At 37.0% G+C, this 26,345-nt stretch overlaps 1 protein-coding gene across 6 annotated transcripts in view; it reads left to right on the top strand.

The window, feature by feature from the left end:
* Window positions 1-26,089, top strand: part of RAD18 (RAD18 E3 ubiquitin protein ligase) — an 84,812-nt gene extending 58,723 nt beyond the window's left edge. For 5 of the 6 annotated variants that reach the window (XM_016134858.2, XM_016134856.2, XM_036218987.1 and 2 more), the window contains 2 exons: window positions 12,470-12,532; window positions 25,319-26,089. In XM_016134858.2, the coding sequence (XP_015990344.1) occupies window positions 12,470-12,532; window positions 25,319-25,421 (166 nt within the window). In that variant the 3' untranslated portion in view covers window positions 25,422-26,089. The remainder of the gene's footprint in view (window positions 1-12,469; window positions 12,533-25,318) is intronic. The other variant, XM_016134857.2, reaches the window with a different exon arrangement.
* Window positions 26,090-26,345: the final 256 nt, after the last annotated feature.

Here is a 26,345-nt window from a genome sequence, read left to right as displayed (position 1 = left end):
AAACAGGAATACAAGGTACATATTCTTGTCAACTGGAGAACTTTGAATAAGGTCTATAAATTAGATAATATATCAATATTCAATTTTCTGATTTTGGTAATTTTATCATGGTCATATAAGTGAACAATGTACTTATTCTTAAGGAATGCACACTAAAGTGTTAAAGGAGAATGATGGCTACAACTTACTCTCAGTGGTTAAAAAAATAATGTGTGTGAGTATACACAGAGAGAGAGTGTTAAATGTGGCAATTTGGTAACAGTTGGAAACCCTGGGGGAATGTTATGAGTCATTTTTTATAGGTTTTACAATAAAATCAAAAAAGTTTTGAAAAGAATCATTGTCCTTAATCAAGGGAGTTTGTTTATACTAAGAGATTTTTCTGAAGGAAAGATTTATACTTATGGTTTATTGAGGAGGTAAGTATAGTTTTCATTTATTTCAGTCAGTCTGTTCAGGACCAACCCAACATGGTTATTTCAGTTTTGGTGTGTTGGAAAGCATGGGCTCATGAAGTGGGGACTGTGATTTCAATACTCACAAAGACCAGCTAATTTTACTGCTTGGTTGACGTGAACCTTCTTGCAAATGCCAAGTGTTGGTTATAAAAGAACTCAAATCAGATAAAGTGTGAATGAATACATTTTAACTTTTGACAGTTCCTGGTTCATAAATAATAACCTCTTCTCTGATGCTGTTAGTAGCCCCAACTTTGTATGGAAGTCCAGCACAGACACGGGTACAGAACATCAGGCACTTTGACAGAAAGGCTGATTAACCATTGGCCATGCATTTGATATATTTTGGTACAACTTTCAGTCATTTTTGGAAGTGCTCTCTGTCCAGAATTTTTAAGAGCAAGAGAGCAAAAACAAAAACAAGACACAATGACATGTGAAGAAATATCAATTACCATTTGTTGGAAAATTTAAGTAAATTTTAGCCTTTTCTAAGTTCTGAGTAAATTGGAGAATGATGGGGAAATCTTAAGACAAAAAGTGCTGCTGGGACATTCATCTAGGGAATACTGAGTACTGGCACCACCAGCCTGTTGGTAGGACCAAGCTGAATTTATAGCTTATTGAAGGGAGGAGGAAGCCCTGCCTTAATCATCAGAGTAGCCTCTTATAGCCAGAAGGGCAAAGTTCAGATGTGTGCTGAGATTTTGGAGTTTGGTTTCAGGCAAGTCTTTCAATGCAGATCTTGGTTAGGATTGAGTAAACCTAATAGATCAGAATTGGTGGATACAGCAAGAAGTCAATTTAGAGATGAGTGCTAGGAGTATGTCCTTTTGTGCTTTCTGTTGAAAAGTCGATGGTTCTTTTGGGAAGTTTTTGACTCACTGGTTATTTTCCTGGACAGGAGTCTCCTGGATTAATAAAGTTATATTGCTGAGACAGTGTATGGTAAAATCCTGTTATTGTAGGCAGTATGGTATGTGGTTTCTACAGATGTTATTTGAGTGCTTAGAGCATTACATATATTATATCATTCGGTCCACAGGCAAACTCATTCTAGAGAGGCCGAAATGAAAGGCCAAAGGAGTTGAATGAGTTGCACAGTATGTGGCAATACAAGGATTTGAACCTGGGTCTGATAGACCTCAGAGCCCAAGTTCTCCTGACTGATACTTGTTCCTATGACCAAGTTGGCTTGCTCTTACATTTTTGAAAGAGTGGAAATATGCAGTTCTTGGAATGGTTTGTTTTCCTGCAAAGTGGGAGCTGGCTTAAAATACCTGAATTATCTCACCTAAGGGGCAGGAGGCTGCTCCTGCTACCAGCCTCTTGTGCTGGCAGCTGAGCAGACTCCAACAGTGAGAGGGCACATCAGACAAAGGCACAGTGTACCTCACTTGGTATACTGAGGGGGTAAGGGTAAGGGAGTAGAGGCAGAGCTCCAATGGAATCTGCCAAGGCAGTGATTCCAACTAAAGATAAGGAAATGGTTTGGTTTTACATATGCTTTATTGATACAAATGGGTGCTTTTGCCTGTATCTCTAACCCAAGAGAATGTAGGGGTGTATATGGCCATTATAGAGCTTATTGCACTTCTTGTACCTGTTTGCCAAACACACTCGCTCATTGCTGCCAGGAAGGAAAAGATAAGGATGTCTGGGGCTGTTGAAGAAGTGATAGACAAGCAAATTTTGGGGGAAGAAAGGAATAGATTATCCAGAAAGCTCTGAGACAAATGGGTTCACAAAATAGGAGAAAATGTGCTTATTGACGATAAATAATTTACTTTTTCATCTTGTGTGATAATAACTCAGAGTACGAAATAATCCATCATCAAACCAAAGTCTCTCAACATACTAAATAAAAATCTCTTGGCCTTGGGCAGAAAATCACAAGCACAGAACCACCAGTAGTTCTTTGATTATTGGGAATATTTTCTTATCATCCTGCTTTGTTTGTCCTTAACTATTAATGGGCCTTGTGGTGTACGTAGACATCCTATCTCACTTCTGAAGTTACTCTTCTGGATGTGGAAGAGTAAGCCTGCTGGTCTCTGTTGGGGAAGTCTTTGGAGGTACCTTATTAATAGCTGACCGTATTGTGTGACTTCGAACCCTCCTTAGACATCATACAAAAAAAAAAAAATACTCACTTTCTGTTGGACATATCTAATGGTAATTATTTTGAGTTTTAGTTTTTGTTCTTGTTTGTTTGTTTTTTTTTTTTTTGCACAGAATTGGGTCATGCTTAAGAATTAGAAAATAATATTTTGAAGTATACTTATCTATACAGTTTGAATTACACTGATGTGTGGACCTTAAATATTTCTCTAAATATGTATTTGCTGAAGTTTCTCAATGACTTCTTTCAGATGACTTTTCTCTATTCCTACCGATCTGTAGCTTAGTATAATTTTTTTTTTTTTGTCACATCAGTTATGTGTCCTTGTCTTAAAATGGGTGGCAAATGGGAGTTAGATTTCTCACTGTTGGAGTGGGAGATTACAGACAAATAAGGCTAAAAAACTGTCCATGTGGTACTGGATTAGAATTGGAGACCTTAATACAAACCGATGTTGAGCTTAATATAGATTCGGATAGATATATATGGAAATATTGATAGATCTGTGTATATAAGTTAGCTAGTATACACACATGTGTTTCCTTGCTCTGTCAACTGCCAGGGTCAAGCAAGGGCACCACAGTTTCAACAGTGCACTGATCTTGGTTTCTAACAACATTCTCCTAAAGGAGGAACCAGTGCTTCTTGGAGAGATGGCTGATTCCAGGGCAGGCAGGAAGGAAGTACTGGAAAAAGATAGAGAGACAGAGAGGGGAGCAGGGGAAGGAAGGAGAAAGAATAGAGAAGGGGGAAGGCAAGGAAAAGGAAGGAAAAAGAAAACAAAAAATCTAATGGACACTTCCTCAGCCAAGAGATAAAGGTCAACAGCAATGTTTTGCTCGTGGCATTTACTCATGATATGCTGTGGTGAGAATGACACTACCTCTATGGCCTTCTTTCCCAAATTCAAAAATCTCAGTCAAATTGTGTGAAAAATAATTTCCATGAGACAAATTTCTTGAGGGTCATTCTGCAAAATACCTGACCAGCACTCCTCAAAACAGTCAAAAACAAGGAAAATCTGAGAAACTGTCACAATCTAGAGGAGCCTAAAGAGACATGATGACTAAAGGTAATGTAGTATCAGAGATGGAATCCTGGGACAGAAAAAGGACATTAGGTAATGACTAAAGAATTACATTTAAAATGTGGGATTTAGTTAATAGTAATGTATTACTATTGCTTCATTCATTGTAACTAATGGATCATACTAATGTAGGATGTTAACAATAGAAGAAACTGGGTGTGGGGCATTTGGGAACCTTCTGCACTATCTTTGCAACTTTTTTTTCTTTAAATATAAAACTATTCTAAAATAAAAACATTATTTTCTAGAAAGTACATTACAGCATCAAAACAAAGAGGGATATTGGTATGAAAATATTTAAAGAATGTGTTGAATAGTAGAAAACCAAAGTTATCAAAATGTTATGTTCTTAAGTGATAAATTGAACACTGTTTCTGGGTTGTAATAAGTTTAGTTATTGAATATTCTTTTTTTCTTCATTTAATATTGGGTGTTACATTTAGCACATAAATTAATAAATCCTGTTTTAATGCATTCTATAAAATGCATTATCTTGTACATTTAAAAATTTAATCCACAAATGTAGCATGAGGAAGAATTCTATTTTCCTTCCTGTTGTCTTATTTTTTAAATCAATTTTGCTTTCTTGTGCTAAGAGGATGTGGCCCAGCCTTTACATTTCATCATAAAGACAATTTACAGTATACTGCATCTTCTTTGGTTTGCATGTCTTTCTTAGTGAATATATACTTGCAAAAGTAATTTGAGTAGTGAAAGTACACATAGTTTTATCTTTTCTCCAGTACTCACTGCCAAGAGATATTTGCTGTTAGTAAAGTTTTCTTTTATTCTTAGGCAGTTCATGTTAGCACCTTTTGGGGTTTTTTTTTAATTATGCTTTTTCATTGGATTATCTGATGAGCTTCATTACAATGGTGTTTTTTGTTTTTGTTTTATAATAAATTCTTGATTTTTAGTATTCTGAGGCAATCCTAGGTGACAAAAATTTTTGTTTTTACCAAATTCATGAACTGCCATGATATAAAGATTCTCTGTAAAATTAATTCAAGCCCTCCAATTTCCTGTATCATGAGAGAGTTTCAAATTTCCACAGTGGATTATTACTTGTCTAAAGTGCTTGTAGAATTTGGCAGTTTCTTCTAGGGTCCACACTTATCCAGTGATGTCGTGGTTTATAGTCGTGCTGGTTGTCACCTGAGGTTTTGGTGTGATGACCGTAGTGCTGAGAGTTTTTTGGTCGGCATGATATGGTAATACAAGCTAAAGGCTGAATTTTTGAGAGTGTATTTTCCTTTTTTAGCTTTCAGACATTTTGGAAACTATATAGGAAATCTTGTCCTATATATTTGGCTTGATTCATAAATCTGAGATATAATCTCAACTAACTCAGAATTCAGTTCTTCATTAAAAAAAAATAGTAGCCAAGAGTGTATTTTTCAGAATGCTTTGAGAAGAATAAGTATGAGACCTTGAAGGAACTACCAGTTCCTTCTAAAGGTTAAACATAAAATCAGTTATTTTGGATCAACACACCCAGACCCCCAGACTCAGGCAGCCAGTTAAGAGCTTTTTCTAGGATGTGGGGGTGGGGTGTGTGTGTGTGTGTGTGTGTGTGTGTGTGTGTGTGTGTGTGTGTGTTTAAAGGCCAGAATCAGAATCCTTTTGGCTTTATTCTGGTAAATTAAACAGAAATGATATGTGATTTATATACCATGCTATTGGAATTTTGTATTTTAATCAGTTGATCAAGTTTATAATTTCTTATAGTCACCTTGGAAGTTAAAATCACAGCTTTTTTTCTGCCTTCTCATTTCATACTACCTTTGCTTTTAAATCAGAGAAACAGATGTCCTTGGACACCTTTAGAATGTGGGAAAAGGCACATTAGGATAAAATACAAACATTTTCAAGTTAGAAAGTACCTCAAGAAGTCACTAAATGTAGTAATTTCACATTATTGATAAGGAAATGGAAGCCTAGAGAGGTGACGTGACTTATTTGAAGTTATTCAATGAATAGAGTTGAAGCTAATAAATCTCAGCCCAGATTTTTCCCCATTACAACATGAGCTTTATCAGAATTTTTGTACTGGGCACCATTGCTTCCTTTGTTACTAGTATTTTAATGGAGTTGTTAAAACTATTAGTTAGACATAGAATGGCCATATATTCTGGTTAACCTGAGATAGTCTGGTTCCTATTTCTTAGCTTGTCATCATTATTAATAACACCGTATGTTACTCTCCAAAGTGTCTGGGATTAGATAATAGGTTTAATGATTGCCTCGTTAGGACATGCAGTGTTAAGTTGCACATATTCTCTGTTCTGTTTACTTTCATACAGATAGTTACATTTTGGAACATGGGTATATATTAAATTGCTGATTTTGCTTACTCCTATTGATTTTACCACATAAGTAGTGCACATTGTTCTTGTATCTCAGAGAGATTCAAGCATTAAAGCATGATAGACCTCACATGCAGAGGCTTTTTATTCTTTTAGATAATTTTACAGAAGTCAGTGTAGAAGCCTTTAAGATTTTATTAATGTGTGCTTTAGTATGGCTCTCTTGCCCTACCTATTATATACGTTTTATTAGCCACTTATAACCTGTTACTGGAATATGGGTAATAGTACAAATAAAAACTTGAAAATGTGTGTCAGGACATTAAAAGTTGGGGTACATATAGTTTGGGAGGGGAATTCTTTGTCATACACATAGATCATTTTGTCAGATATTTTATTTTATGTGGAAACTAAGTCACAGGGAGGTTCAATGTCCACTGCCTAAAATATAGCAATATAAGGTAGTTTTAAAATTCTCTTCCTTGAACAGTTCATAAGACTGCAGCTTTATGGTCTGAAGTTTTACTTGTTATGGGGTTTCTGTGGTTTGAGTAAGCTGTTGCTGGCCAGGCATCCCATGTTTACACAGTTGGATGCGTATTCTCAGGGCAGGCAGCTGTATAGATTATGTAGTTTACCTGGCTGTGCAGAAGACATGCTAGTCTCATCATTAGCTTCATACCTGGCTTCTCTGTCTCCGTTATCAAAGAAACTTATAATCAAATGAAAGCTTCTTAAGTGCTAGAGGAAATTTTCATCCTTGAGATGTTGCTTTTCTTTTGCTTCTCCTTATGGGTCTGTATATTGTTACTATGATCTCGTATCAATCATTTATACTGAAAGTCTAAAGAAAACAAAATGAAGCACCATATTTTGTCCCCCTGCCCATTTAACTTGAGAATTAGATTCAATATCTGGTTGTAGTGGTGAAAATTTTGCTAATTAAAAATATTTTCCTTTACATTAGACTCTCAGAATTGATGTCTTCTTTTTTAAGTTTGTAAGTTAAATATAAGTGCAAATATTTAATTATATTTCAAAATTGAATTTTTCCAGAGAACCAAGAAGACTCTAATGTTTGGAATTAACCTAATGTTCTTTTATTTCTCTTTCTTAAAAAAAAAAAAAACACACAGTACTCTTCTTCACTTTTTGTAAGAATTTAAAGTGATTGATCTAAAGGTACGCTTCTCTCTTTAATACAAGGTTTTCTAACCCTTTTCCTTGGCACATAGAAAATGATACTATATATATGTCATCAGGAGATGATGCTGGAGGTCAAAGGTGCCTGCCATGGGCTTCAAAATTGTTTTGGCTATTCTAGGTTCTTTGTATATCCATATAGACGTTAAAATCAAATTGTTAATTGCTAAAAAAAATGTCTGCTGGAATTTTGGTTGAGATTACATTAAATGTATAGATCAATTTAGGGATCAACTGACTTTTCAATATTAATATGATTTAATATGGTCTGGTTTATATGTTTTAAAGGGATGACTCCAGATGCTGTGAAGAATGGGTGGGAGATCCAACTGAGCCATGGCCAGTGATTTCCCGCCTGATTGCTTTTATTTTCTTAATATAGGTCAGTCAGGATTATCAGCTGGGAATGGGGGTAGGATGGTGGGTAGGCAATTTGAGAAGGGATGAATCTTTTCGAGAGTGGGAAACAGAACATGCCAGGTAAGTTTTGTAGTATAGTTGCCTGGTAGTGTGAGTTGCCCATTTGAGATTTGTGCTCAAGAATTTCAAATGAGATTAGTCAGCAGATAAAGTCAGATAAATAGATGATAGTGTTTGTTTGTTTGTTTTCCCAGCATGTTTAGTTTCTGATGTACAGCTCAAGAAGGTTGGGGTTCCTGCATTGATTACAAAGGACAATATGGAGTTCTAGAAAGAATCACACACATTTGATTTTGAATTGCGCTGGAATTGAAATTAAGATAAATAAAATAGATATTTGCTTTAGAATTCTTTCTTATCAGGTATAACTTTGTACAAATGTTTTGACAATGAAAGACATGCTAATACATTTTCTTATTTATAAGAGTTTGGTAGAAACTTTTTTAAAACATCAAAAATAGATATTCTTTTTGCACACCTGGACATGAGAAGGAAAGGACCCATAAACCCAGTAGCAAAATGGGCAAAAATCACGAACAGTTTGCTGAAAGAGAAATGCAAATTAAATCCATTTCTCACCTGTTGAGATTGGCAAAAATCTTAACATTTGCTAATATACTGTGCCATAAATTCATGGGGAAATGGTGCAATCCCTAGGGAGAGGAATTTGGTCACATCAACCAGAAGTACTATTGTTTTGCCTTTTACCCAATATTCTGATGAATTTCTTACAGATATACCTGCACACATACAAAATGACCTATACATAGGATTATTCAATGAGTCATTGTTTATAATAACAAAAGACTGGAAACTACTCAAGTTTTCATCACTGGGGGCTGGTTGATTAAACTACAGTATATCCACAGAATGAAATACTATGTGATTGTTTAAAAAGGAAAATTTCTATGTACTGATATAAAAAGATTTCTGGAATATGTTCGTAAGTGAAAAGATCAAAATTCAGAACAGCATAGATAGCATTCTGTTTTATTTTTTAAAAAAGGGATGAAATGATGTATAACATGTTTATTTTGCATTAAAAAAACCAGGAGAATAAACAAACTAATAAATGATTACTTGTTGGAGGCAAGGGGGAACAGGTCGGCTGGGGACAGAGGAGAAATAAAACTTCTCAGTATACATCTTTTTATGTCATCTTCATTTTGAACCATGTAAATATATTGATACACTTTTTAAAAAATGTAGGTGCCTTAAAATAATGTTTTGGAAATCATCACAATCTTCGTCAATGTCATTGTTATTGTTATAAGTTGGTTAATGAAGTTTGGTGATGTAGGCAGTTAGGTAAGAAATATATTAATGGTATTTTGTAATTTAGGGGACATTGAATATATTAGAAAAATTGCTCAGTAAGTGTTTATATTTCTGACAAATTAAGAGAAAACAGTATATAAAGAAAACATTCAGGTAACTGAACAGTAAACTAAGTTGTAAGTATTTTTCTATAATTCAGTAATACCTTTGTAATTTTTAAAAATCTTTATAATTACATTTGAATCGTTGACACATTACATTTGTTTTTTTTAACTATTAAGAATGTGACATTTCATGAAGTTAATGTTGCCACCAAATCTTTTTCTATTGTCATGCATCATTATTGTTTTGCATTTTATTATGGCCTTTTGTCTAGGAACATTTATGAACTTCAGATTACACCTGAAAACTAAGTGGTTCATCTTGTTTCAGGTGGCGAATTTTGTTTGTCAAAACTTTTTAGAGAAAATGTAGGAACATGGTATAATTCTTCCATGTCTTCTGTGTTTTCAGAAGAGCTTTAACTAGTGGTACCTGAGATCTGCTGCCCTTTGGATGAATGGAGGCTGAGATACTGTTACATCAAATCCTTGAAATGGATCCCTGAGATCCTCCTTCTTCACAGTCAGTCTTCTTTGTTCCATTGTGGGAGTTCAGCTCAGCCATGGCTCTTTGCTTCTGGAAGGGTACCTGGCATGTTCACTCACTTAATTTCTTTGGGCCGGAATTTCCTTATTGATAAAATGGAATAGTTTACCCTGCTAACCTCCGTGGGTGATTCTAAAAAGCAAACGAGATGATCATATTTAATGCTTTGTAAATGGAACATAAACTTAGTTGTTTTTTGGTCTCTTTTTTTTTTTTTTTTAAGGATTTAGGATGTATTCCTTGATAAATTAGTTCCGGTATTACCTTTTTCTCATATTTGAAGAGTTCTTCATTTTATCTTTTTTTTTTTTTTTTTGAGATCTACTGAACAGCAGGGAAACTCTTAGCCATACTTTATATTTTGTAAATGGAAATACCACTACTAAAAACAGAATGGTATAAATAGAATGATGTAATTTGTTTCTAAAGACTATTAATACACTAGAATGATTCGAAAATAATAATGAAAGAGATATTTCATGGCAAACTTTGAGAGTAAGATTAGGACTGTAATCTGTGGGTCATGTCGGGGTTGATGCTGCAGCTGTAAGTGCTGCTGGCAAGTATTCTCAGGGCAAATGGGAAATGAGGTAAAAAAAATTTCATGTCTGTGTTCGGGGGTATCGATAAGAAGCTGACTTTATTTCTTTAGTTATGTGATACCTACTAGGACCCAGAGCTGTATGACCACCCCCTAATCCCAGTTCTCCTAACTCATAGGTTCTCAACAGGAGTCATTTTTATCCCCTAGGGAGTAGAAATTGGTTCTTGGGGTTAGGGATGGCCAAAATGTTTTACTCTTTTTATCTGTAAAGCACAGGTATATATACAGTATAAAAACAGATGTATGTTATATTTGTGGTATTAAAATTTCAAGGGGGGTAATTTCGACAAAACGTCTAAAAAAGCTGTGGGGATGGGAGTAGGGGCATAATAATGGAAAAAGGTTGAGAGATACTGCTGTAGCTCTATCCAGGTAAAGAAGAATGGATGAGCACACTGATAGAACTTGGAGTAGAGAAAGGAAATGACACAGTTACATTAAAAGAGCTTCAGTTTTCTTTATAAAGTTGGAGTAATTATCACCAAAGTAAGGAATAACAAAGGTTGGGGTCATAAAGGTTTAGACTGCTTCTTTGGGAACAGGGGTGGCAGTGGTTCTGTGCTCTCCCTGACTATGTGGGTCTGTCTCAGGGAAATAAGGAAGTCGATAAAATCTGCATTGGATCTCCTTAAGGCCTCCTGCTTTTCCCTCTTTTCTCCTAATAAAAACTACACTTAGCTGTCTGTTTAATGGGAAAGCTTGTTATAAGCCAGTTTACACTAAGGTGAAAACGCCCAATGGTAAAGTAATGTTATGATTTTCAGAGGCAGTTACATTTGAGCAGCAGGGCACCCTCAGTGTAAAGAGTAGTAGATGCTTGGGTACTCTGACAGGCTGGATCAGTGGTTACCAGCCAAGGGACCTGAAGGAGTGATTGATTGCATTAGGTCTGAAGAAGCACATGCACGTCGAGAATTATCTGTAGATGTAATAAAGAGTTTCTCACAGACACATGTACTACTATTTAAAAATGTATGCATGTGCTGCTATAATGAATAAAATATAAACTAAAAGTATTACTGAATTTATAATGCTTCATTATTGTTATGTATTTTCTCAAATGCTAGAATTGTTATCCTGAAAAGCCTGAGAACCATTGTGCTGGCTATCTTAGAGAGTCACTATACTTGAAGTGTGACTGGAATCCCCACACAGAAGCCATTATATACATGAACCACAGTCAGAGGAGGCCTGGCATAGAGCTCCTTGATAGTTTCAGGAATTTGGCAGAAATCCCTTGAGCAAAGCATTTGGTACAGAACTGTTTTTATTGACTGTTATTTTCTTTTTTTGTTCAGGCATCATAGATAAACATTGCTTCAAAGTGATTCGTCAGAAGTGGTTGAACATGATTCATTGACACTTTAAATCTACATAGTATTTAAACTCTTTTTAGCTATTAGAGTGTCATTAGATAAATGATTGACACTAACATTTCTGATCTATTATTTCTCATTTGAGAATTATTTATTTTAGCCTTCTCTACCCTGGGAGAGTGACTGCTATTTCTGAGTTGTCTCATACAATGCCCATGAACACTCGGTGTTGCGGCTGTCTAAAAAAATGCTTTTTTGATTTTGATGTGTGTGTGTGTGTGTGTCCCCTTTAAAAATATTTGGTAGGAATTTTATTGGGTAGGAACAAAATGCTAAAACCTTAAAACAGGTTTTTCTTTAAAGAAATAATACATGCTCTCTATAATTTTATTTACCCTGCAGAGATAGGCCAAAAATACAATGTGCTTTAGGCTAGTTTGCATTATAACAAATTCCATTATTAGCACAGTTCAAATTAATTAAATTTTACTTTACTTTGCTTACAGAGGGACTAAAAGCCACTTAGGAACTTAGTATATCTTGTGAATTTTATAACTAGAGTCAGTTTTTAAAACACAGTTTGATCTTTGGTTGCCCTGGGGAATTGAAAAGGCTCATGACTGTATTCCATTTGAATCCCGGTTTTATGTTGAGTAATTTATTTAAGATTTAGTGATTTTTTTTCATTATTATTGCTAATTTATTAAGGTTTTTAAAAATGGCTTTATTGAAATTAATGTATAATAAACTGCAAATATTTAAAGTACACAATTTGATAAGTTTTGACATATGTGTATAGCTATGAAACCATCCCCACAATCAAGATGATGAACCTACCCATCTCTCTCAAAGTTTCCTTTTGCCACTTTGTGATCCCGTATTGCACACCCTTAGCCCCTTGTAGGTAATCACTGATCTGATGGTTTGTTTTCTGTCACTATAGATTAGATTCCTTGTCTAGAATTTTATATAAATGGAACTGTACAGTCTTTTTATTGTCTGGCAATATTGATGTATGTCCTTTTAGTTCCAGTTCAGACATCATAAGAGATCTTCTAGAAGAAGAGGAAGCCTGGGAAGCATCACATAAGTGAGTTTTCATAATCAAAACATAAGCCTATACTTTGACCTAAGAAATTCTAACTCTATACAGTTGATTTTCAAACAAAAGAATATTTGTACTTTCTGATTTAAGAAAGTAATAATTCATACACATCAAGGTAAAGATTTTTAGTTTACTACTTGTTTCTATGTATTTCTGCTTAGAAATGTAATCCCAGTATAATAACCCTGATTACTTGTTAGAAGCTATTTTTCTAATGTCAAATTGATTAATAGTTTGTCCTTAAGCACTGGCTTGAATCTTTAGAAAACTTTTCATCCTTTTCTAGATGTTTCCAGTCATAAGACATGTTTAGTGTAGAATAAATGCAATTTCACTTCCTCTCTTACACCACTTATGAATCAGTCTGGGAAATGAGAATGTTGGAAGGGGACCTATTCCTGGTTCCACTGGTAAATAAGGAGGAAAAGAACAGTGCTGAAAACTAATGCATTTTTGTTAATCGTTGCCTGTGGGAGTGATCTGTAGTACTACAGGGCCTATTTGCTCCACTGCAGTTTCATGATCACATACCTCAAGAGGGCCCTCAAAACTACCTAGCAGTTTTAATGGTTCTGTGATCATGTCTCTGTCCTGTTCTTTACAAGGATTATTTGAAACCTGAACTCTTCTCAGTGGCTTCACCCCCAGCCGAAGACTTCTTTTGCTAGAGAAAATAGAAGCCATGTAAATCTGTCCATATTTGTACATATTTTAATCTCATATCCTTTTATATATATATATATATTAAAAGGATGTCTTGCCTCCTATTGGATGTTGATTCCTCCTACCTCATTTTTATTCTCTTGTCAGGAACTTGCTTTATCCTTTCACTCTTTCATAGGCAACCTCTCACTCTCAACTGTATCTTTTTCCTTGGGTTTTCAGCATGCTCATGTCTTTCCCATCTTAAAACCATGAGCAACCAACAGAGAAAAAGTACTTCGCTCAACCTCTCATCTCACTCAGTCTCATCCTGTAGCTACTATTGCATCTTGCCTTCCCTAATAGGTGATCTCTACCTGCAGTTTCCATTTCCTCATCTCCCACTTACATGTTCTTTAACATATTCAGCCCGTCTCATCATTCTGAAATAGCTTTCATTCAAGTCATTGAAGACATCCACGTTGCTAAGTCCAAAAGACATTTTTTAGACTTCATCTTTGACTTTTTAGCTATCTTGGATACTGTCGACTTCTACACCTTTCTTAAAAGCCTCTCTTCTTTGGATTAGGAGGTACAGTACCCTGGTTTTTCTCTTGCTCAACAAAGTCATTAATTGCTGATGTTGGTCAAGATTAAATTTATCTCCTAATAAATTTATCTCCCCTGCCCGTACTTCTCCTGAGCTACAGTGCAAATATCAACTACCTATTTGATGTCTCTTCTTAGATATTTTTAAGACACCTCAAAATCAACATGTGCAAAGCTGAATGCTTGACTTTATGTACTCTCCACTCACCCCCCAAAAGTTTTTAAAACAAAATAAAATATGATCCTTTTCCAGTATTCCTTTTCAGCTAATTTATTAAGGTGAAAAAAGAAAAAACTTTGTCGTTCTTAACATCTTGTTTTCTGTTGCCTATGTGTCTAGTCTGTGACCAGTCTTAGAGATTTTACTGCTTAAATATCTCTGAAATCCATCAATTTATTTCTACCCTTCTCATCGCCCTAATTCATGCTACCATTATGTCTTCATTGGAGAGTAAATTGTGTCTTTGTCTATCCTCACTTTCTTTGGCTTCTTTACAACCTGCTCTCCATACTGCAGCTAGAGTGCCCTTTTCAAAATGAAAATATGATCACTGTCCGTGGCTTCTTATTCCTTTTAGGATTGAGAAGGGACACTTTAATATGCCCAAAACGTCCTGGATGATCTAGTCTCCTCCACACTCACGTCTTATTACACAATTATGCATTCTCGCTGCTCCATTGATACCAACTTCTTAGGTCCTTCCTTCATGTCCCACTACAGGGCCTTTGAACAGTCTTGTCCTTCCACCCAAAATGGTCTTCTTCTCTTTCTTCTCCTAGTTTACCCCTTTTCACCCTTTGTTTCTAAACTTAAAACCTGCTTCTCATGAAAGTCTTCTCTGGCTTTGCCTTCTGGATCATATCCTCCTATTATAGGCTCTTGCATCACTGTGTGCTCTTTCCAGCACATTGACATGACCGTTTGCCCATCTTCCCTATTGATCTGTAGTGTCAACACAATTCTAACCTATAGTAAGTGCTTTACATATGTGATCTCATTTAAATAACAAAGCAACACTCTGATGTACTATTGTGCCTGTTATATAATGAGGAAACAAGTTGAAAGAAGTAAATCTCTCCAGTCCAACATCACTTAGAAATAAGTGACCAGTGATGGAGCTGAGATTCTAGCCTAATGTGTCAAAAGTTAGCACTCTTGACCATTAAACTATACTGCTTTCTAAAGAGTTTTACTGTACTACTGATATTTTGTAGTTTCATTACTGAATTTCTGGGAGAATGGAAAAGTGTGGTGTATTCAGGGAATGTACATGAGTAGGTTTTTCAGGCTAATGAGATATTTGGTAGCTCAAATTAGTGTTTTATGAAAGTCTGAGATTTGGGCTGCATTGCTCTCACCTAAGTATTATTTAACTTTGAATTCTGGGAGAGGCAACCCTCTTGTACTAGGAATTAGCCTGTTTATGCTGAACTAAAACTCTGTGACACCAATGGCTGTGACAAGCTGTGGTCCAGAATTCCTGAGCCTAAGCCCATTCTTGATAATGATGACCTCTTAAAGTAATTATTATAAGAAAGCACTTAGAAAACAAACCCCATCACCTGATCCTCAGTGATAATAAATGTTAAAGCAAAATATGGCAGTTCTACAAATACCTATCTTATGCTTATAGGCATATTTGGTGGTACTGCAGCAGCATATTTGAAATATTAGTTCTAGAACATGCTATTTTAGTTCCAACACATTCTTCTAATTCCTTAAATGTTTGAGAGGTTCTGTTAGCAAAACAGTGTTCCATATAAAGCAGCAAAAAAGTCTTATTTTCTACAGACTGCTCTTTGGTTCTTATGTCTGTAAATATTGGTTCATCTTACTGTTTTGAGCTACAAAGATATGTTCACATTGAATGGAATGGAAACTAAGGGAATTGGTCCTGGTATGTCATTTCATGTTTCCAGATTTCAGTTTCCTTATACATAAAGTATAGGAAAAATATGTCAGCCTCCGAGAGTCTAGGTCCCTTCTCTCCATACCTGCCCTCTCTCGCTGCCCCTTCTTTCAGTAAATGGTGGTATCACAGTCTACCCCACTGTTCAGGCCAGAAACTTAGGAATCATTTTCAACTTTTCACTCTCCCTTACACAGAGTAGATTGCAAGTCCTATAGATAAGTGGTTCTCAGACTTAAATATACATCAGAATCACCCGGAACACTCATAAAACAGATTAGTTGGCTTTATACAATTCTGAGATTTTGATTCAGTAGATTTGGGGTGAGTGCTAACAGTTCGCATTTTTAACATGCTCCCAGGTGTTGTCGATGCTGCTTCTGGGGCTCCCACTTTGAGCCACACTACTGTAGATTACCTCTGTAATGTCTGTCACCCCCTGTGTACCATAGGCTACTGCAGCTTTTAGCAACAGCCATCCGACTGTCTCTAGTCATTACAGTTTATTCTGCTAGTGAGATCTAAAATACATTGTGTTCTCTCTGTCATGCTTTAAAGTCCTTCAGGGACTCCCCAGCATCCAAGCTCTCTCTGTTATGGCCTCAGCCTATCCGCTGGCCCATGGAATTTCATTCCCTCCTTTCCCTTCCCCACCCTGCCACTGTGTTTCAGCCAGTCTGAAGTACTCAGAGTTGCCTCAGAGAGTCATACTGCTTTGTCTTTGTGCCTTTGCACCTACTGTTCTGCCCAAATTTCTTTTCCTCTTTTTTCATCTAGATAGGACTTGTCATTCTTTCTTCATAGCTCTGTTTGGAAGGCGCCGACTCTGCTCCTGCAGCACTCTGCACTAATACCTGCCTTCCTTTCCAAAGAGCATGTTCATTGGATCTTGATTCCCTTGCACCTAGTGCAGTGCTTGGGAAGCCCACAGTGAGCACTCAGCAAGTATCTGAGTGAATGAATGTGTCAGTTAATGTTTATTGGATCTGAATGTGCTTCCTGGCAGGTCGTAGAGCTTACATGGCTTCAGGAACCTGTGAATGGATAAGGATTGCCACTTATATATCTTTTTAACTTTGTATATTATAGTGCCTTAAAAAGAAAATGTTAGGAAATAGCTTTCTCTTAATAGTCTTATAAAATCAGAAAAGAAAGACCTATTTTCTCTGTTGATAATCTGCATTTCATATTAACCCCATAAGGAATCATTTGCATGTGCTTCTGAGCCTGTCATATTTTCTAGTGGAGGACTATTAATGGTTTGTCTTTCTTTGGGGGTTTAACTTTATTGAAGTTTAACATTAACATACATACTTTAAAGTGAACAAATTCTAGGTGTCCAGCTTGATAAATTTTTACAACTGAATACACCTGGGGTTAGGGTTACCTTGATGTCTCTCCACCTCCACCTTCTCCACCCCCGTGAACCGTTCCTCCCAGGGTTCACACCGTGAGGCCCACATCCATTCTGGGCTTGGTCATGTGATGTGAAGAAGCTTGATGAGTATTTGCACAGTGGGCTTGTCCTTGCAGAACACCCAATCTTGGGACCAGCAGCTTTACTATGAAAAGCCTGATCTAGGCCTGGGAAGAGGCCAACTAGAGGACAACCAAGGGCTCAGCCCTCCCCTTGCTGAACTCCCAGCCAACAGCCAGCACCAGATTGTCAGTCATGTAAGCAAGCCTTCTTGAAAGTGGATCCTCCAGACCCAGTTAAGCTGTCTCCTCTCAGCCCTGCCCAGATCTACAATCATGACCAAGTAAATGATTGTGTTGTTTTATGCCTCTTAGGTTTGAGACTGGTTTGTCATGTAGCAATAGATAACCCAAATAGAAAGTAAACAGAAACAGTTTCTCTTTACTTTTAGGTGCTATGTAACGAATCACCCTAAGCTTTAGGAACTTAAACCACAGCCATTTTATTTCTTTATGATTCTTCTGTCTGGGCTGGCCTTAGGCTGCTGGTGGTCATTCACCTGACATGCAGGCAGCTGGCAGAGTGGCTAAGGGCTATGTTCAGCTGAGCTGCTAGGACTTCTCTCCTTTTTCATGTAATCTGGGAGCTTGTTCTTCCCCATGTGGCTTTTCCAGCAGGATAACTGGATTTTTCTATATGAAGGTTCAGGGCTCTAAGGCCAGTTACCAACTTATTGCCTCTCAGCTCCAAATTTCATCCTTTTTGCCTGCTCTGTGAAAATTGAATTGAGCCGTTTAAATATCATTCTTTAGCCAGCTCTCTTAATGTTAAGTTTAATCATTGGAGGGCACTGGAGAAACATTGCAAGAGGAAGGGGTTTTGCCTCTTGGTTGCAGTTAGCTCACTGGCCAGGCTCTCGTAGGGGTATGGCTTCTCCAATGACTGGTCGTAGAGTGCACACTGGCCACCTGCTTATTGCTCTACCTATAGCATTGGTTCTCAGCCACAGTTGTGCTGTCTTCAACCAGGTGTTTAGATCTGTCTGGGGCAGAATTGTCAACTGAGTGCTGAAAGCATGCCCCAACACACACACAGAGCTCTTTGGCACAGACTGGCTTTGCAAGGGGCCCTGTGTTATATTGGCTCCAGGTGATTAAGGAAACTTACATTTATTCATTAATTGATCACTAAGCTAACCAAGCAGACACTTCAGTGGCAACACACAATATAAGAATGCATATTTACAGGATTAGTTGAGAAAGCCACTAAACAACAGTGGCAGCAAACACCACCATCAACAAACCCTGAGGAAGTAGGAGAATCTGATTTCCAGAGGTGCCATAGTATATTACAAATGTCCAGTTTTCAACAAAAATTTACGAGACAAAAAAGCAAAATTCGATAGTACATATGCAAGGGGTAAAAAAATCAACCAATAAAAATGTCCAAGAGGAAGCTTAGACATTGGACTACTAGACAAACATTTAAACCAGTTGTTTTAAATATGTTCCGATAACTAAAGGAAATCGTGTCGAAAGAACTAAAGGGAAATATGAGAACAAGGTTTCACCACGTAGAGAATACCAATAAAAATAGAAACGACTTTTTAAAAAATTCTGGTGTTGAAAATGCTTAATAGCTGAAAACTTCACTAAGGGGCTCAACAGCAGATTTGAGCAGGTGGAAGACAGAATCAGTGAATTTTTAGATAGGTCAATTGAGATTATTCAGTCTGAGGAACAGAAAGGAAAAAGAATGAAGAGTAATGAACAGTTTCAGACCTGTGGGACAACAACAAGAATATCAATATCTATATCTATATCTATCTATCTATCTATCTATCTATCTATCTATCTATCTATCTATCTATCTATCTATAATGAGAATCCCATGAGGAGAGAAAGAGAAGGGAGTAGAAAGAATACATAAAGAAATAATGGCTGAAAACTTCCTAAATTTGATGAAAAACATTAATCTACACATGCAAGATGCTCAGCGGACTTCGTCAAAAACAAAAAATTTTGAAAGAAGCACGAGACAAGCAATTCATCACTTAAAAGGGATCTGGTGATTTTTCATCAGAAATGCTGGAGGCCAGCCAGAGGTAGTGGGACGACATTTCAAAGTGCTAGAAGAAAAAATGCTGTCAACCAAGAATTCCCTATCTAGCAAACTGTTTCAAAAGTGAAGGAGAAATTAAAACTTTCCCAGAAGAAAAAAATTAGAGAGGATTGGTCACTAGGAAATCTGTCCTACAAGAAATATAAACAGAGTCTTTCAGGCTGAAATGAAAGGAGAGTAGACAGGAACTTGAATCCAAGTAAAATAAAGAACACCAGTAAAGGTAACATAAAAGTATAAGTAAGTACAAAAGTAAGTACAGATGCATTTTTGTTGTAACTCTTCCCCTCATCTCATTTAAAAGACAGCTGCACCAAGCAATAATTATAAATTTATGTTGATAGACATACAGTGTATAAAGATATGATTTGTATGACAGTAATAGCAGAAAGAAAGGAGAAAGGTACAAAGCTATTTAGGAGCAATGTTTTTATATACTATTGAATTTAAGTTGGTGTTAATCTGAACTAGGTTGTTATAGATTAGTATATTAATTATAATCCCCAGAGTAACCACTAAGAAAATAAAATTTAAAATGTAGTAAAAGAAATAACAATGGAATTAAAATAGTACACTAGAAAACATTTAACACAAAAGAAAGTAGTGAATAGAGGGCCAACAACAACAAAAAAGAGCATAAGCCATGTAGAAAACAAATAGCAAAATGACATGCATACACCCTGCCTTATCAGCAAATACATTGGGTATAAATGGATTAAACACTGCATTAAAAGGCAGAGATTGGCAAAGTGGATTTTTAAAACCCTGATTCAACTATGTGCTGTCTAGAAAGATGCACTTTAGATTTAAAGACACAAATCAGTTGAAAGAGAAAAGATAGAAAAAGATGTACCATGCAAACAATAACCAAAAGAGACCTGGCATGGCTATATTAATACCGGATAAAATAGACTTTAAGACAAAAATTGTAACTGAAGACAAAAATATTTTATAATGTTGAAACAATCAGTTATTCAAGAAGAGAGAGTAATTGTAAACATATAGGTACCTCACAGCAGAGCCCCAAAAATATATGAAGCAAAAAAGAAAGAAAAACCCAAGAAACCCTTAAAAATTAGATGAGAAAAATGATAGAAAGGAAAACCACATAGGAGCAACAAGAAACAAAAGCCAATCAAAAATTTTTGCTGATGGGCCTGTCCTCTCCCTATTTATAGTCCTTGTGGATGGAGAGCCAAGCAGGCTAAAGGCAGAGTGGGCCTGTGGACTTGCCTCCAGACAATTTCTTATTCATCAGCAGCCTAGCCTATAATGGAAAGAAGGCTGATTCCTTAAGCAAAAGAACTTGGGAAGCTCCCTGACTCTGCAAGTCCCAGGCATGTTCTGTGGGCTCTAGTCTGTTGGGTCATGTTCTTTTAAAGTGTTGAGCCAAGAACTATATTCAGTGTTAACATGCAGAACACAGCCAGGGTTATCACTGATTGTTTTTGTATCACATATTTGACTTCACAAAATCTTAAGTTTAATCTGTTTGCTTGTCGACCATTTCTCACTGCCCATTCTTTTTGATTCTATTATCCCCCTGCTGCCATTAAACTATGGCTTCCTATCCTGAATCTGGGAAATCATTTCTGGACCCAAACATGAGTCCTTACATTTATTATCCTTTCTACTTTTTCTCTTCTAAAATTTAGCTCATGCCTTTTGCCTGTGAAGAAATATTTGGGTACCAGTTCTGTCATAGAGCATGTTGATTTTCCCTTCTGTTTGAATTGAAAGAAACCAGAGTTCTATCATCCATTGACAAAACCAAAGAGACTCATTCTTTTTAATAGACTTTTATCTAGAGACAGAAATAGTTTTAGCCCAAGGAAGCCTGCCTCTTTTGTGCCATTATTTTATAGAAAGTAAATACTAAGAAAAAAAGCAAAAATTATTTCTGCGTATTGGAGAAGACAAATGTCATTGAACTAACATCTATGAAATTCCTTATATGTGCTAGTCACCTATATAGGTACTTTCATGTCCATTTTATTATTTAACCCCTGTGATTACAGGGTACAGAAGAAACTTTATTCACTTTGGTTTATGAGAAATCTGAGCCCAGAGCAATGGCAAATTGTCTTGAGTCTCCAAAGTCCATGTGTAGTACCTTTCCCACTGCGCCACAGCTGTGAACTAGCACTACAAAGCAGTTCTCTAGACTGAGTTCTTCATCAGTTTATACCTTGTAATAGGGTCTGATTCCATTATTTTGTTGTTTGCTGACAGTTTTTAAGTCTCATCCTTCCCTCTTCCCCTTCTCTCCCACATCTGGGCCAACCGATAAGAAATCCCAGCTCCTTCCTTTTGCCCTGGCAAACTATGCAAGCCCCTATCTGTGCGAGGGAGCCCTCACTCACGGCGCCCCCGCCCATGAACCACAATGAAGAACCGAAGCCAGTCTCCTTCCCCTGCTCTCTTGTATAAGAATATAGCCTCTGTGTCTGGCTTCTTTCAGTTAGCATAATGCTTTTGAGAGTCATCCATGTTATTGCCTGTATCAGTAGTTCCTTTTTACTGACTGATATTCTGTTGTATGAATGTGTCACAGTTGTTTATCCATTCAACAGTCATGGGGCATTTGGGTTGTTTCCAGGTTTGAGAGGTTGTGAATAAAACTGCTTTAAGCATTTGAGGACAGTATTTTGTATGGACATAAGTTTTCATTTCTCTTGGGTAAATTTCTAGGAGTGGCATTATGAGATTGTCTAGTATTTTCAACCTATAAGAAATTTTAAGCCATTCTAGTAGATATATAGTAGTATTTTATTGTTATTTTAATTTGCTCTTGCCTAATGATTAATGATGTAGATTTCTTTTTCATGTGTATATTTGCCTTCCTTATGTTTTACTTAAGTATCCCCTCATCTTTTGCCTATTTCGTAAATTGGGTTGTTGTTGTTGTTGTTGTTGTTATAATTATAGAGACTTGAGAGTTCTTTATCAGATATGTGTTTTTGCAACTTTCTTCCACACTGGCTTGTATTTTCATTTTCTTGACAGTATTCTTCAGAGAGCAATTTTTGATAAAATCTCATTTATCAATTTTTTTCTTTTATAGTTTGTGCTTTTTGTGTCCTCCCTAAGAAATGTTTTGCTAACCCAGGGTCACAAAGATTTTCTCCTATGTTCTAGAAATTTCAGGCTTTATATTTAGGTCTGTGACCAATTCGATTTTTGTAAATGGTGCAAGATATGGATTGAGGAGGTGACTGTTTAAATCAGGTCATAAAGATGGTCAGGTCACAAATTAGCAGATTAAAAACTCCCCGCCCTCCCATCCCCCTATGGCTCTGCATACCTAGAGGATGCTGAGCAAATCATTAGGGTCACTCACGTAGATACCAATAGGAAGGGCCATTTTCCAAAGGGACTGGCTGGAATCAGCAAGAAGCTGATAGTCAAGGGATTTGATGGACTTTTTATCTTCCTTACAATTAACAGGGATCTAATATTACTGGATGTTGGAATGGCCTCCTTAAAAAAAAAACAACTCCCTCACCTCCTCTTGGTCCACATACCTTAATAAGATATTTCGATCACCAAATGCTGCTGTCCCCAGAAAGGGATCATCTCCTTTTAGTCACTTTCTGGATAACAATCAGGACAAAAAGGGTGTTGATATTATATTGACCTTTTTCAAAAACTCAGGTTTCCTTCTTCTCTTGCTGGACATTATACCTCTTTCTTTCTCCCAACAGCAAGCTGTCCTATACTGTCCAGATTGGTATACCCTCCGACTAGCAGCTTGGCTAAGAAGGGTCCTAGAAGAATCAGACTTAAATCTCCTTCAGCCGCCTGGATTCTCTTTTTAGATTGACATGATTCTAGGTCACAGGATGGCAAACTAGGGCCCAAGGGCCCAATCTGGTCTGTTGTTTTTGTTAATAAAGTTTATTGGAAAACAGCCACACACATTTGTTTATCTATTGTCTGTGACTCCTTTTATGTTACAACAGCAGAATTGAGTAGTTGTGACAGGGACTATATGGACCCCAAAGTCCCAAGTGTCTGGCTCTTAAAAAAAATTTTGTCAGTACCTGTCCTAGATCAAAAGGCTAATGAACAAGTAGCTGGGTACACTGCTCACTGAGTCCCCTTACCACGGCCCACATAGGTCAAAATGGGGAACGTTATGAGTCTCTGTAAGTTTTATAAAAATGCCTTTATCCCTCTCATATCTGATGCTTCTGGGTACAAGGACTGGATGTGAGTAGGGGATGATTGAGAAAACAGCAGATGGAAAGGAACACACTGATTTTTTTGGAGATGAAAAAAGCATGATGCTGACATCTGGGGAGGGAACCTCTGAGACTCTGGGAGGTAGGGAGAGGGACAGTTGCCTGGCTCCTGGAGGGGGCCAGCTGAGAGTAATGATCTTTGCCTTTCAGAGCCACCCCTGTAGCATCTATTGATGTGTGTTGTCCAGCTTTTCCCTAAAGCCTTTAATGTAGTAATCATAGTTATCTAAAATCCAGGTCCTACGATTCTAACATACAGGTCGTTTTGTCTCTGTCAATTAATTTATCTCTTGATGATGGGTTTTTTTGTTTGTCTGTCTGTTTGTTTTTCTTTGTGTATCATACATTTTGCTTGAATGCTGGACATATCGTGAAGAACCATAGAGACCGAGGTCAGTGGTGTTTATGCCTGGAAAACAGATGTGCTTCGTCTGTCAGGCAATGTGAGGAGTTTACCTAGGTTAAAGTATTCTTGTTACCACTGTGATCTTCAGTGAATCAGAGGCATCAGAATCCTCTGGCAGTGGGCTGCTTTTACCTTGCGTTTAGTATGGGGCATGGATTGCCAGAGGGTTTTGCTCACAGGTTTTGCTCATGTTTACCTTTCAGCCATCTCTGCACGCTAGCACTCCAGAGAGGTATCTCTTCTCCACATCTGTACCTCTCCCTCAGCTGTTCACTGCTACTGCTTATTCATTGGTTGTCTGGCTCCTGGAGGGGGCCAGCTGAGAGTTTCCTGTTGTCTCGGCCCAACCTCGGTCTTAGGTAGGCCCTGTGTGCCTGGGTCTCGGGGATGGGGCTTTCTCAGCACTCTCTCCCTCCTCTCTCCTCCCGTGGTAATCAGACTGCTGCCACCTAATCTCTGCTCTGTATTGTGTTGTGCTAGATCATCAGCCCAAGAGGGTTTTCTGCCTCCTGGAGAGGTAGAGGTTTTTGTTTCTACTATTTCCCCAGCGATAATGAATCTTTAGGCTCTTACACAAGATTTCCTACCCTTCTCCCTCAGGCAGAGAGATTTTCCCTCTGCACAGTGGGTCTTTGCCTGAGCCCCATGGGCAGTGAGTTTTCTGATCTTCCCTTGGCAGCTTGAAGTTTTAGTTTCTTAGGAGAGAAGGGTCCAGGGAAGAGGTAGGGCTTTCTGTCTGACCCCTGTCACCCTCAGTCATCTACTTTATACCTATGCCACCAAAATGGACTTTCCTCAATCTTCTGTTCACCCCATTTTTCTCATGAGCACTTGATGGAGGCTTCTGGAAAAGAGCTTGCGAGTATGTGTGAAACTTTCCTGTGTCAGTAGCCTTCAGTACTAGCCCATATTTCAGAATTCATTTAAATTATAGCTGACATCCTCTTTCTCCAGTGCTCTGCCAACAGTGAGAGAATTCTTGCGGCCATCTCTCTTTGGAATTCTGTTTTGTTATCAGAGTCTCAGCTCTGACAGGATCAAGAAACTTTATGATTTTGTTAGACTATCTGGCTTTGCCTTATTAGGATGAGAGCAGATTTATTTTATTTTATTTTTTTTGTAGCTTTCTATATGTTAAGCAGAAATGTAAAACTGTTAGATTTTGATTCAGGGGTTCAGTTCCTGGCTTCCATCACCTATGTCTGTGATCTTTGCTAAGTTACTGTTTTCTCAGTTGTAAAGCGAGAATCTATAATAATAATAGTAATAATAATTATTATAATCGATTTGTCAGTGGAATAGAGAGCTAATTGGAGGTTTAAATGAAAATACCTGTGAAAGCTCTTGCAAACTAGAAACCGCTGTAGAATAATAATGATCATTCTTTTCTAAGATGACATTTCCTCTTTTTACTGTTTTCAGAAATGATCTTCAAGACACAGAAGTAAGTCCGGGACACAATCGTCGCACAAGATCAGCTGAAAGTGCCGAGATCGAGCCTAGAAATAAACGGAATAGGAATTAGTGTGTGCTTTGGCTGACCTTTCCAATGCAGTGATCAGAATATGGTACTTTTTGTTGCCATATAGATGTCATATTTATAAGCACCCAAGTGAAGATTTTAAGTTCTAAATATTATTTTAAACCGATTTTCATTCTCTTCTGCCATTCCAGAAAAAAAAAGTTACAAAACATCCTCACTTGGTCAGTTACCTCCTGCCTCTAAAACATCTCTCTAAAAATAACTAACAGAGTTCACCAGCTTTGCAGAGTACACAGATTTTTTAGGATAGGTGTTTTATTTGGTTTTATTTCTAGAATTCACAGTGTATTTAAGCCATTCTCCTTCTCTTCCATGGAGAAACCAACTTCAGAAAAGGATTCTTCAACCTGCCTACTACAAGTTACAGTTGAGTTAAGGCCTCTTTATTTTTGGAGAGGCAGGATGTCATAACTCACATCTGTGGTGTGTGTAAGTACCCGATGCCTGGACGCCACGCCCATTACAGCAGTTAGGTGGTGGATGTTTCCTAAGTTTAAGGTAGTTGTTTGTTAGACCCATGTCTTATACATTACTCAGAATAGGATGTTAGTATTATAATTTAAAGTTACATTTAAAGTTAATTTAAACAATAACTTTAAAACATCGAGCATAGTTTCTGGAAACAGCACTTAAAAAAATTATCACTGTTAGTCTTTCTTTTCACTTGGGTAAATCAATTTTTAACACTTTGAATTCTAGCTATTAAAAAGAATGCAATAAATGAATTTAGTAAATGAATAGACTCTATATCAATTTAAAACCATGTCCTTGAAACAGTGTCATGTGACTAGTTGAGTATAAGCTACAATTCATTGGAAGGGATTGGTCAGAAATTTTCTCTGCAAAATGTCCACCATTTCCTTCCAGAGTTGCTCATGCCTCTCTTTGGCATGTCAGAGTCAGCCT

Source organism: Rousettus aegyptiacus, unplaced genomic scaffold, assembly GCF_014176215.1.
Source record: "Rousettus aegyptiacus isolate mRouAeg1 unplaced genomic scaffold, mRouAeg1.p scaffold_m13_p_4, whole genome shotgun sequence".
In the NCBI taxonomy this organism is placed as follows: Eukaryota; Metazoa; Chordata; class Mammalia; order Chiroptera; family Pteropodidae; genus Rousettus; species Rousettus aegyptiacus.
Note: the sequence above shows the minus strand (reverse complement) of the source record. Positions and strands in the feature narration are given on the sequence as shown.